This window comes from Heliconius melpomene, chromosome 8 (genome assembly GCF_056956725.1).
Source record: "Heliconius melpomene rosina isolate 202511_hmr_F chromosome 8, ASM5695672v1, whole genome shotgun sequence".
NCBI classification, from domain to species: domain Eukaryota; kingdom Metazoa; phylum Arthropoda; class Insecta; order Lepidoptera; family Nymphalidae; genus Heliconius; species Heliconius melpomene.
Window position 1 is genome coordinate 7,668,195 of NC_140396.1, and position 11,814 is coordinate 7,680,008.

Sequence of the window (11,814 nt, forward strand, 5' to 3'; positions counted from 1 at the left end):
GCCTATTGTCATCGACATCCAAATGTTCATGTGCCCCAACATGTGCAGCAGGGTTCTCGTAATGCTTTTATAGAACTTTCTCTCGGAGTCATAAATCTACCATAGGCCCACATGCCGTCGAGCTCTTGTTTTATATTTATTATCTTTTATTTAAACCATTTGTTACAACAATGCTAGACTAGGTTGACTCCTATATTATAAATTCGAAAGTAACTCTGTCTGTCTGTCTGTCTGTCTGTCTGTCTGTCTTTTACGCAATCAGGGCCAAACCGCTAATTTAATTGTGATAAAATACTCATATAGAGATACTTGAGGGTCTCGGGATGAACATAGGATACTTTTTTTTTCTTATATTTGTAATATTGTTGATATATATTAATATATTAAAATACTTATTAATTTGACATGCAATTTATTCCGCCATGTTATCAACAACCGTCGCGTTGCTAAGCAACGATTTGAAAAGTTTGTTGTTATAAAACGTCACCCAAAATGAGCTTGCTTAACGCATCTCTCTATTGAAAACTGAAAATAATTTCATAAATATATTTAATAAATATTCGTATAGTTTCAGCGGGCGTAGCCGCGTTCGGGTCCACTAGTATATGTATATATATATATATAATAAAACATATAGATTTCAACGTAGCGGTATTTGAACCTGAGCCTCAATCTATTTAAATTCTAACATGCATATTAGAATTTTGACATAGCTCGATCTCAATTACAACTATTAGAATTCCAATACTTTTTTACCCTAGTGTTTTAATAAACGACAAATCAAACGCATGAAAAACTAAATTATTTACATAGAAATTAAAAATTAAAAATCAGCTAGCTTCACGCAGAGGCGGCAGAGGGAACTTAGTGTTTAAGACACTCCGTTCCCCATTTTCTGCCGAATTTTGGAGGCATTTAGAAATTAACCTAGAGTATAAAATTTCATTATAAGGTAAACAGAAGCCTTAAACATTAGGAACTAGCTAAATATTGACAAACAAACAGCCAATCGTACGTAACATGTAATATGTAATATAACATATTAATAATAGTTGTGTAGTTAAGCCCATTGTGAGAGACAAACACACAAAGCAATTAATCAACTTCAATTGTAATATTCGAGTGTTATATTCAATATTAACAACCATTGAACGGGCTCTCAATACTCCATCAAACGCAAATGTACCGTGTGATTACTTAGGACAATATAAATTGACATAAGAAGTTTAAATACGCGGAGTTAAGTTGCGTGGGTTTGATTTAATGGTATTGGTTGTTAGTTTAGCTCTGGTTATCTTGCTTCTAATACTCTAATTTGATTTATTAGACTAGAGTTTGATGATGAATTTATCGAAGATTAATTCTATCTGTTATGGTTCTGGAAATATTTGTGAAATAATTTTATTATAATTAGAATGTGAGACTAATCCAGTGCCGTTGTTTATTTGATTCCCACTCGAGGAAAGACTGTAAACGCGAGGTTGTATCTTTGTATTCGTAACATTGTATTTGTAGGTAATAATAACTAGCGACGCGCTAGCGGCTTCGTCTGCGTGTACTATAAAGTTATTTATTTTCTCATCTGAATTGCTTTCGCGATCTAATAAAATCTTATAGACAATATCTGCATTAAAACTGCATTAAATCGACAATAACTTTTGAGATTAACATGCACAAACACACAGACAAATCGAACAACAGAAAAAAAATAAAAATAATTATTTTTAGTTGTATTAAATTCATAAATGCTTCCAATAATATTTTTTCTCATACATAAGTATATTCCATGTATATGTGTGTATAGCAATGAGTTACAGTTTTATTATAAGTACAGATAACAAGTAAAGCAACAGAATAAATTTTAAATGATTCAATGACTCGTAACGGATGAACGAAGCTCGATATATAATGATGAACGCTTTGTTGAAAACTGAACAATTTCTTCCGCTTATATGTCTGGGATAAAATATACGAGTATTTTTTTTTTTATTAAACTGGGGGGGGGGGGGGGGGGTGTTGAAATTCTCACCTCTTTAAAGTCATTAAAATGATAAAAAAAGATATTTTACGTAGGTACATTGTTAGAAACAATCAGCATCTAATGATAAACGCGATAGTTGTGAGTCCGGTCTTCACTAAGAGGATTAATTGTTTTCTATTTACACGGTGCAGAGTTCCGCCGTACAACACACAATGCCATGAATTCTGGCGGAAAATCATAAAGGAGTGTCTTGACATAAGATTCTATCAATTTCTATATGGGATATAACGATGAAAAATAGAAAAGGTTTCACATATATTTCTCAATAGAATACCAAGAATATCATACTATATTTTTCTACACCCCTAAATACTATTTTTGAACGTAAATTTTGCAACAGATATATGTAACTGTTCTAAAATGCTGTAAACTAATAAATATTCACTTCGTTTTCCATGAAATTCCCATGAATTTAATTGGAAAACTACTAAGAAAAAATATTCGACATCTTTAAAATTGTTCTTTTCACATTTATATAGACGTTGAATATTTTTCCACCATCAAAAAATGAAAAATCAGCTTCACACTATATCCCGCACACATCACAGAAGGCAGAGTGAACCTAGTGTCAACACACTCCGTTCCTCATTATCTGCTCAATCCTTTAGGCATTATGTGACAGAACTCAACACCGCGTTTAGCCTGCCATTAATTAATTAATAATCTAAAAACAATACATCCAGCATAAACAACAATTAAAACATCAACACTAAACCCAATAAGGGCTTCATTAAGGGCCATACAGGTCCCAGAGTTGTTGATTAACAAATGTTTGTAGATAACCGACGGTTTAATATTCCCACTGAGAGCCTCGTATGTGACAATGTCGTTGATCTGAGCGCTCTTGAGGATACCTTTGTTGGATAACTTGCTTGATATGTCGTATAATGTATGTAGACATATATTTGTATGGTTATATTTGGTTTTGGATTTGTTTGGACGTTGTTTAAGTACTAGGCTCATGACAGATTTAAATTAAATATTTAAATAGATTTAACTCAACACGAAATACCTTCAGTCTTCGGCGGAAAAAGGGGAACAGAGTGTCTTAACACTAAGTTCCCCCTACCTATCATATAGCTTCAATTTATTTAGCAGAATAGAAAAAAGTAATGGCAAATGGCCACTAAAATCCTTAAACTGTACTTTTCTTTTATTGTATTTGGAATATACGAGAACCACTCAATTCTGGAGGCATTACGTGTTGAGTGGCGGAACACACCAATCACCATCAACACCGCGCTTTGCCTTGGCACCAACGAAAAAATTAAAATATTTCATTGTGTCCCTGGGCCAGGTCTGGCCTCAGTAGCAATTAAATGAAAATAGTAATTTCAGAAAATATACGAGTTACAAAACGCAATAGTAGACACGGCGGCGATGAAGGACAGTCTAGACCACCAGTACCAAGAGTTCACTGTTAAATCCAAACAAGTCCGAGAAGACAGTGCGGCTCACTTCACCTTTACTCCAAGTCCTGGATCTGATGAATGGCTCCTGACTTCCACTGGAGTGGAACTGGTGCCTAAGACTGGGAACGCTTCGGTGGTAGCCGTTCAGTACCACGATTTGGCAGCTCGCTTACCTTCTTTGAGGAGATCCATTGAATTTAAGTATGTTTTTTCGTTTTTTTTATAGAAAGAGTATAAAATTTTAACGTTGCATGATTTTAAACCTCACCTCTTTGAACTGTGTATGACTTCTAAGAATGTGAAAAAAGTATTTGGTTTATTTTTGTTACATTTTTTATGTAGCCAATTTACTGAAAATGTAATTGATAGGGTTATGCCTTTTTGTTAGTTGTCAGTGAATTAGAAAAAAAGCTCAGGAAGGGAACCTAGCAGGTTCCCTTTTTAAATTGCAAAAAATCCGAAAGCTGAGTGATGTTGAAAATCTTATAGTAAAAAGAAAAAATCCTTTCGTACGATAAAACGTACTATATTGACCAAATTTGCGATAGTTATTTAAAAAGCCTAATACTAATTTAGCGCTTTTATTATTAAACGGTTTTATTTAGCTCACCCCGTTTGTTTGTTTGGGTCAAATTTAGTAATTGAAATTTAACCCTCTTCCCGTTAACCGATTGATCTGAAATTTGGTATACGCCTTTGATTCTGGTGACAATACAATTATCCATATTCAATATTATTGTGAATCTAAGATGGCCGCCGCTACAAGATGGCGGACAACTTAGTTTTTTTCAATCCCATCAATATGGATATCAAATGAAAGGGCTTGTCAAGTAGAATTCAGTGGACTATACAAAATCAAAATCCAAGATGGCCGCCACTATAAGATGGCGGACAAGTTAGTTTTTTTCAATCCTATCAATACGGGTATCAAATGAAAGGGCTTGTCAAGCAGAATTCAGTGGACTATACAAAATCAAAATCCAAGATGGCCGCCGCTACAAGATGGCGGACAAGTTAGTTTTTTCGATCCCATCAATATGGGTATCAAATGAAAGGGCTTGTCAAGTAGAATTCAGTGCACTATACAAAATCAAAATCAAAGATGGCCACTGCTACAAAATGGCGGATAATGTAGTTTTCAATCCCATCAATATGGGTATCAAAATAAAGGGCTTGGTAAGTATAATACAGTATACTATACACAATTACAATATGAATCTCCCACCTAAGTCAAGATCTGGTATCCTGTCGAGGACTGTGTGGCTATAGGGTGCCTAAAAATGATACGTCGCTAGGGGTACCACCCAAGGTAAAAGGTAAAAGCGCGCCGAGAACTGTATGGCACTAGGTGGATAAAAATGATATGTCGTTAGCGTTTTCCCCTCAAGATTCAGGCACATCTTGTTGTACATAGCCTTGTCCCTCTATTGGACCTCTGGGGGGGTCGTTCGTAACATTCTCCATTAACCTTGCAATAATGAGACATCGAGCCTCATTTCAACGAATTGAATAGCATGAGAAATAAAAACTAAAAACTTAAAAATAAAAAAGTAAAAAAAAAATTTTAAGTTAAACGGTTTTATATTGCAGATAAATGTACTAAAAGCTAAAAAATAATTTCATAGAAATTATGATTACTAAAATAAAATCGTGGGGACACTTGCTACTTACCACTAGGTGGGTGAAGTCTCACGCTATGTCTTTCAATTGTAGATATTGGACGTGCCCCACGATTTTATTTTAGTAATCATAATTTCTATGAAATTATTTTTTAGCTTTTAGTACATTTATCTGCAATATAAAACCGTTTAACTTAAAATTTTTTTTTTACTTTTTTTTTCATCTTAATACCGATAAATTTGTGATATATTTTTATAATTTTTATAATTTGTTTTAAATTTATTTCTTCTATGTTTTTTACATAATTCCATTCCAATTCCAATTCCACAGTCATTAACATATCATTTATTATAATTTGTTTCTTTTTGTTTATTTAACACCCACTATACCGTGGGCGTACAGCACGTCGGTTTCCAGGAGCGGTCGCGAGGTGGAGTTCCAGTTGGCGTCAGCTCAAGTACAGATATCAGCGAGTAGGGACGACGCTCATACTGTCACCTTGCTGTTTGTGCATTCCAGAAATTATACTGCTATAGGTAATATATTAACATTATTATAATTATATAGGTTATTTGTTTTATTATATATTATTATATACTAAAATACTTATAGAAAAACAGGATCTACCAATAAGCATCGACATTATTGTTTAGTTGTTTTAGAAAATGAAATAAATGCTTAGGCATTTCTTCACAACTTTAATGTTACGTAAAAAAAAATTGTGGAAATATTTATATGGGCAATATGCTACATCATAACATTGAAATTATTTGGTTCTTCCAAATAATATATTTCTTTTGATTTACGTTTTTTAATTTACGCCAAAGAGAGAAAATGAACAAAAGTTCTTCATATAACAACATTACCATAATATTAATTTATTATTCAATCACAATTAAATAATAATTGCAACTAATTTTCTTCTCTTAGGTTCTAAATTAGCCTGTGGTCTCCGAACCCCCAGTGAACCTCGGCTGTGGGTGACCAAGGCGTGCGAGGTGCGCGTCCCGGAGCCCACGCATGTCGCGTGTCGGTGTAGAGGACTTGGCACTTACGCGCTGTTTACTATAGCTAGATCTACACTTGTGAGTTTATATTTCTATAATATATGTGACTGTAAACGAGACTGGTTGAGAAAATGAAAATATTTATTTAAATTTATATTTTCATTTCCTCCCTCTGGTATCGAGGCAAAGCGCTGTGTTGATTTTGGCCTTGAGTGGTCAGTGACACGTTTCCTGAATTTGGCGGAAAATGAGGAATGGAATGTTTTAACACTAGGTTCCTTCTGTCTACCCTTCTGTGTGTGGGATACAGCGTATAGTTGATTTTGTTTTGTTGATTGTGTATTTGTATTATACATAAGTATACACTTGTGTTGAAAGTGTCGAAATTTGTGGAATGCTATGGCCAGGGCGGGTGAAGTGGCCATCCTAGAACCTACTTATGTTGCGTATAGACGTCGTATATTCTGGGATGATTGTGCGTAATGTCTATTCGGATGAATAATAAATTTAAAATATATATATTAGCTTAGTTAGGCCCTACCACTCGACATAATTTTATATCTTTACTTATAGATGATAGAACTAATTATATCATGATTTTTATAGACAATAAGAATAAATAATAATGTTTTCTAAGCGAATAAGTAATAATTTCTTAGAAAATAATGTTTCCCCGAAAACACAGACAGAAGCGGAAAAAGATCTCCGCGGCGTGGTCAAGATAACGGTGGGCGTGGGCGGCGCCATGTGTCTGGCGGCGGCCGCGCTGCAGCTGCTGAGCCTGGTGCCGCGCCGCGCCGCGCGCCTGCCCGTGCTGCTCAAGGCGGCCACCGCAGGCGCGCACTCCGCCGCCGTGCTGGCGCTGCTCGAGTGCGACACGCGCCAGGAGGAGGCCTGCCCTGGTGCGCTGGGCTGGCTGTGCGCGGCGTGCTGGTGCGCGGGCGGCGCCGCACTGTGCGCACAGCCCCTGCTGCTGCAGGCCGAGCTGGCTGGGCGGCGCCAGCGAGCGCCGTCTGTCGCCTTGCTTGCTGGTTAGCTGGTTACCGTTCGATGTTAATAATCAATCCTATTCAGTAAATTACGACCTTATCTATATATATAAAAGGACTTGTCCTCACTGACTGAGGTAAGACGCACGCAGAGCCGTAACCGCTGTGCGTAGAAACGTGGAATTTGGACAGATGTTTACTTTCGTAATCTGGACATCCACTAAGAAGGGATTTTGAAAAAATTTAACCCTAGAGGAGTGAAATAAGGGTTGAAAGTTTGTATGGAAAAAATTTTAAATCGGCACCGATTTTTATAAAATTTATAATTTAGACTCTTAAAAATATTTAATTGAACACGTGTTTCATGGTTTTCTAGAATTCACCCCCTAAGGGTGCAAATAAGGGGTTGAAAGTTTGTATGGAAAAATCTTTAAATCGCCACCGTTTTTTATAAAATTTGAAATTTAGACTCTTAAAAATATTTCATTGAACACATGTTTCGTGGTTTATTAGAATTCACTCCTAATTACGCAAGCAAAGCTGCGCGCGTCCGCTAGTTGACCTATAACGACGCATGGGGGCATTAATTTTCATCAGTCCGTGTTTATGGTCCATGTTAATAATAATAAGTTTGACAAAGAATACACATTATATCTACAATATAATTTTGGAAGTATTGTTTAATTTTTATATTTTCTAGCTGCAAAATTGCAAAATATATGAAATAACATCAAGTACACAAATGTCTCACTGAGGTGTGACAATAACGGGAAAGAAGTTAAAAAATATATAAAAATCGTAATTTATAGATGATAGTCTTATAAGACAAACGAAATTGAATTTTACAATTGTATACAATATTTTTATACAGGTGTATGTACACTGGCCGGTCTGACAGCGCGCCTGTGGGGCGGAGCGCCGCTGCAGCTGGGGGCCGCCGCGCAGGCCGTGTGCGCGGTGAGCTGCGGGGCGCTCGCGCTGCTCTGCCTCGCGCTGGCGTTGTGCGCCGCGATGCGGTTACGCAGTATCACGCATAAAGTGCCCGCTGAAAGGCGGACGTTTCTGAGGGATAGGTAAGTATTTTTTGAACAGTACAGTGTGATGCTACAAATTAAGTGAAAGTTCTTGTAAGTATTTTTTTAGTTAGTAGTCTAGTGTTAAGTTAAGTTCCCATTTTCCGTTTACTTTTTACATTATGTGTTGAGAGGAGTTCGACACCGCGCTTGGTCTTATCACCAGAGTAATAAAATGTAAACGATTTATCCGGCTGAGTGGGAATCAGTCAGTCAGTCAGATATGACACAGTGTGTGGTTGCAGGGCGCGCGTGGTGCGGCACACGCTGGCGGCGCTGGCGTCCACGAGCGCGGCGCAGGCGGCGGGCGTGTGGTGGGCGCAGCCGGGGCCGCGTGCACTCGCCCACGTGCTCGCGCTGTCCGCCGCTGCGCTCGTCAACGTCAGTTACATATACATACACTCTATACAATTACATACCATTACAAACACTTTTAAATCGACAGTAGCGTCAATCCTACAGGAAGCTACTTCCAGTTCGGATGACAGCTCTGCTGAAATTTATAGTCATATACTACGGACGACAAGTGGTAGCCGCCCGAAACTTAATTTTTCTGCACTTTTCGACATTGCTTACTTGACAAGTAAATAAATTCAATTAAATCAGTTTCACGCTGTTTCCCCTACACAGCAGAGCAGGCAAAGGGTTAAGACACTCCGTTCCCCACGACGACGACGAAATTCAACATTTACTATTATTAGGACACTATAATATCTACTAACAATCTTATTTAAGTAAATAATAAATATTTAGATTTCATAGAGAAATTTCAACAATTATTAATATTATATAAGACTTTATAGTAAGTACCTATAACTAAATATTCTTATAACAATAATCCAGGGCATAACAATGCTGGTGTGCTACGTGATAAGAGACGAGCATTGTCTCCAATCAGCGCGGAGACTCCTCTCACTACCGTCGAGTAGAGACTGGCAAGAGTCTCCTGCTGGGGATACTTCTCTTAGCTGTAAGTTAAATAAACTACTAATTTCATATTTATTTTTAATTTATATAGTACCTATTTAAGCCTCCCTTATAAATACGAAAGTTTCATAATCATTTTAAAAGATCAAAGTTCACAAACAAGTCCATATTTTTTTTAACCGACTTCTGTAAGAAAAGGAGGTTATCAATTCGACTGTATTTTTTCTATTTTCATTAAATCATTCGTAGCGCAAGGGCACAGTGTCACTGAAACACGACTGGATGTGGGTTCGATCCCCACTCGAGGAAATGCAATATTTATTTAAATTTATATTTCTGTTTCTTGCTCTGATGTCCAGGCTAAGGGCGGCGTTGAGTTGCGATAATCAACAATACCTCCAAAATTTGGCGGTAAATGGGAAACGGGAGTGTCTTAACACTAGTTTCCCTCTGCTTATCCTACTGTTTGCAGGATATAGCGTAGCGTGAAGCTGAAAAAAAATTAAATAATTAAAAAATGTCTCGTTTCAACACAGTGTATATAAAACAAGGCGGAGAGGTGGAAAGTAGAGGAGGTGCTGGAATAATTGAGTCGACTTCATCTCCAGTATCTCCGATCGCCTCATATTGGAGGGCGCCTGGACTTGAAAGTCCTGCTAGAATGCACAGGTACATCATCATATAGTATGAAACAAAGTTATTTTTAATAATTATTCGTCTAAATCGTTTAAACTAACTTACCAGATTTAATTTTTTCTCCATACAGAAGACAGTCAACACCAGACAGTCGAGCAGATATCGTCAGATGTATCGAATACAAGGACTCACTACTAAGTCCATTACGATACGACGGACACCACGTGACCACCACTCACGCGATATGTGATCTCATACCGCAGACCCCCCGAAACCCCCAAAAACCACACATCCCCTTAAATTCCTTAAAACCTCACGACCCTCAACCCGAATACACGGCCCGGGTGTGCTTAGAACTTGGGGTCTTAAGGACCCCACCAGTCGAAACACCATTACTAACGTGCTCAGTAGACTTCGAGCCCTTCGACAGAACAATCGACACGTCAAAAGAAGCTTGTACAATATGCGTACAATCAAATCCAGACGTTTCAAAAATAACATCACCGCCAATAAAAAGCTGTTTAAAAAAAACTAAAAAAGATTTTTCGTCGAGCACTTCCTTACCATCAATGGATGTGATGGACAAGTCCAAGTCAGACATAGAAGAAGTCAACAGAGAGTGGAACAAAGCCTACGACTCTCCGGACACAGACCGAATGCTGAACAAAATATCTGATGACCTGGATTTCCTTCTAAACAGGACTCAGGATAAAAGTACGAACTTAAGTCAAATAGAGGAAGCCCCGACTTAGGCTAAAATCTAGGATAATAGATAGATAATTTAATAGAAAATGGTAACAGGGGTGCGTTTGTGTACATATTATTTTTATATAGTGATATAAATTGTAAATTTCTTATTCGTGTATATAAAGAAAATGCAGATTTATCGATGCGTGGTATATATGACAATTTAGTTTTTTTTTATATTTACAGAAAAAAAATACTTAAGTTTTGTCTATAGAGCTTGTGGTGCTCAATTTTGAATTAAGATTAATTTTCAATTTTAAGTTACTTTAATTTTCTCGTTAACTTATAGTAATAGAATAACATTAACTTAACTTTATTATTCATTATAATTTAAGTTTATATACAGCCTACAGAGTAAGCTAAAAGGATAGTTAATCTGCTACGTGTGATATATTATAAAGACGTTTCTAAATAATTTATTTATAAAATAAACTAAACTATTTAATAATAATTCATTTAAAAAAATATTTTTGGTGCGAAATAATAATTAAAAAAACTAATCGATAACAGAATTTCTGTCGTTGTATTTACACATTTTTATTTAGGTATAGCGCCATTGTTGCAGATTCGAATTCCGTTCTAAAGAATCTTGACAGAATGTTCTGACACTAGGTCTCTCCTTCAGTCAGCAAAATAAAAAGAAACCGTACCATATAAAACAACTAATACACATAAAAAAAGTCAAGACAGTTTAAGAGCTCTCTATATAGAAAATTCGAATATTTATTTTTAAGTCGTCATTTCAATGTATAAGTAGGTAAGTGAATTTCAAAATCCTTGTAAATTTTATTAAATAATAGTAATTTGTAAATAATTTACTTTTAAGAAAGATTTTTTAAAAGAAAACTAAATAATTTTAAGTATTATTTCTTAAGTATTACTTTATTCTAGAAAAAAAACAATCACCTTATTTCTACAAAGGCTTTGTCTCATGTTTTAGTATCTTTTTCTTTCTATAATTAAATTTTAAATATCTTTTTTTAATTATTAACCTTTTTAATTCATTTCATTTTAACTTTTTCAAATGCTAGTCAAATTGTATTTACATGCAATAGTAGACCGCTATGATATTTTAGTTCAAATTTAATTACATATACAGAATCTATGAAGAATAAATATTTTTATTATATCTGTTATTAAGTGTGATATATTTTCTTTATAATACGAGTTTAAATAACGTGACCAGGCGTCCCGTTTTTGAAATGGCACGTAAATTTGGTCGGTCGAATCACGTTTGGCCGCAATTGGAAAAAGCCAAAGCATTCAAAATATTTAATAAAAATAGCAAATTAAAAAGGAGAAAATTAAGCCAAACAAAGAATGGTCACGTTAAGTATAACTAAGAATAAACAGTATTAGAGT

At 35.8% G+C, this 11,814-nt stretch overlaps 1 protein-coding gene across 1 annotated transcript in view; it reads left to right on the forward strand.

The window, feature by feature from the left end:
• Positions 1 to 10,662, forward strand: part of LOC146536947 (uncharacterized) — a 130,817-nt gene extending 120,155 nt beyond the window's left edge. The window contains exons 16-24 of the mRNA XM_085189648.1: positions 3,380 to 3,654; positions 5,491 to 5,609; positions 6,004 to 6,158; positions 6,766 to 7,111; positions 7,941 to 8,142; positions 8,388 to 8,523; positions 8,986 to 9,112; positions 9,606 to 9,738; positions 9,836 to 10,662. Coding sequence (XP_085045774.1) covers positions 3,380 to 3,654; positions 5,491 to 5,609; positions 6,004 to 6,158; positions 6,766 to 7,111; positions 7,941 to 8,142; positions 8,388 to 8,523; positions 8,986 to 9,112; positions 9,606 to 9,738; positions 9,836 to 10,457 — 2,115 coding nt within the window. The 3' untranslated portion in view covers positions 10,458 to 10,662. The remainder of the gene's footprint in view (positions 1 to 3,379; positions 3,655 to 5,490; positions 5,610 to 6,003; positions 6,159 to 6,765; positions 7,112 to 7,940; positions 8,143 to 8,387; positions 8,524 to 8,985; positions 9,113 to 9,605; positions 9,739 to 9,835) is intronic.
• The last annotated feature ends 1,152 nt before the right edge of the window (positions 10,663 to 11,814 follow it).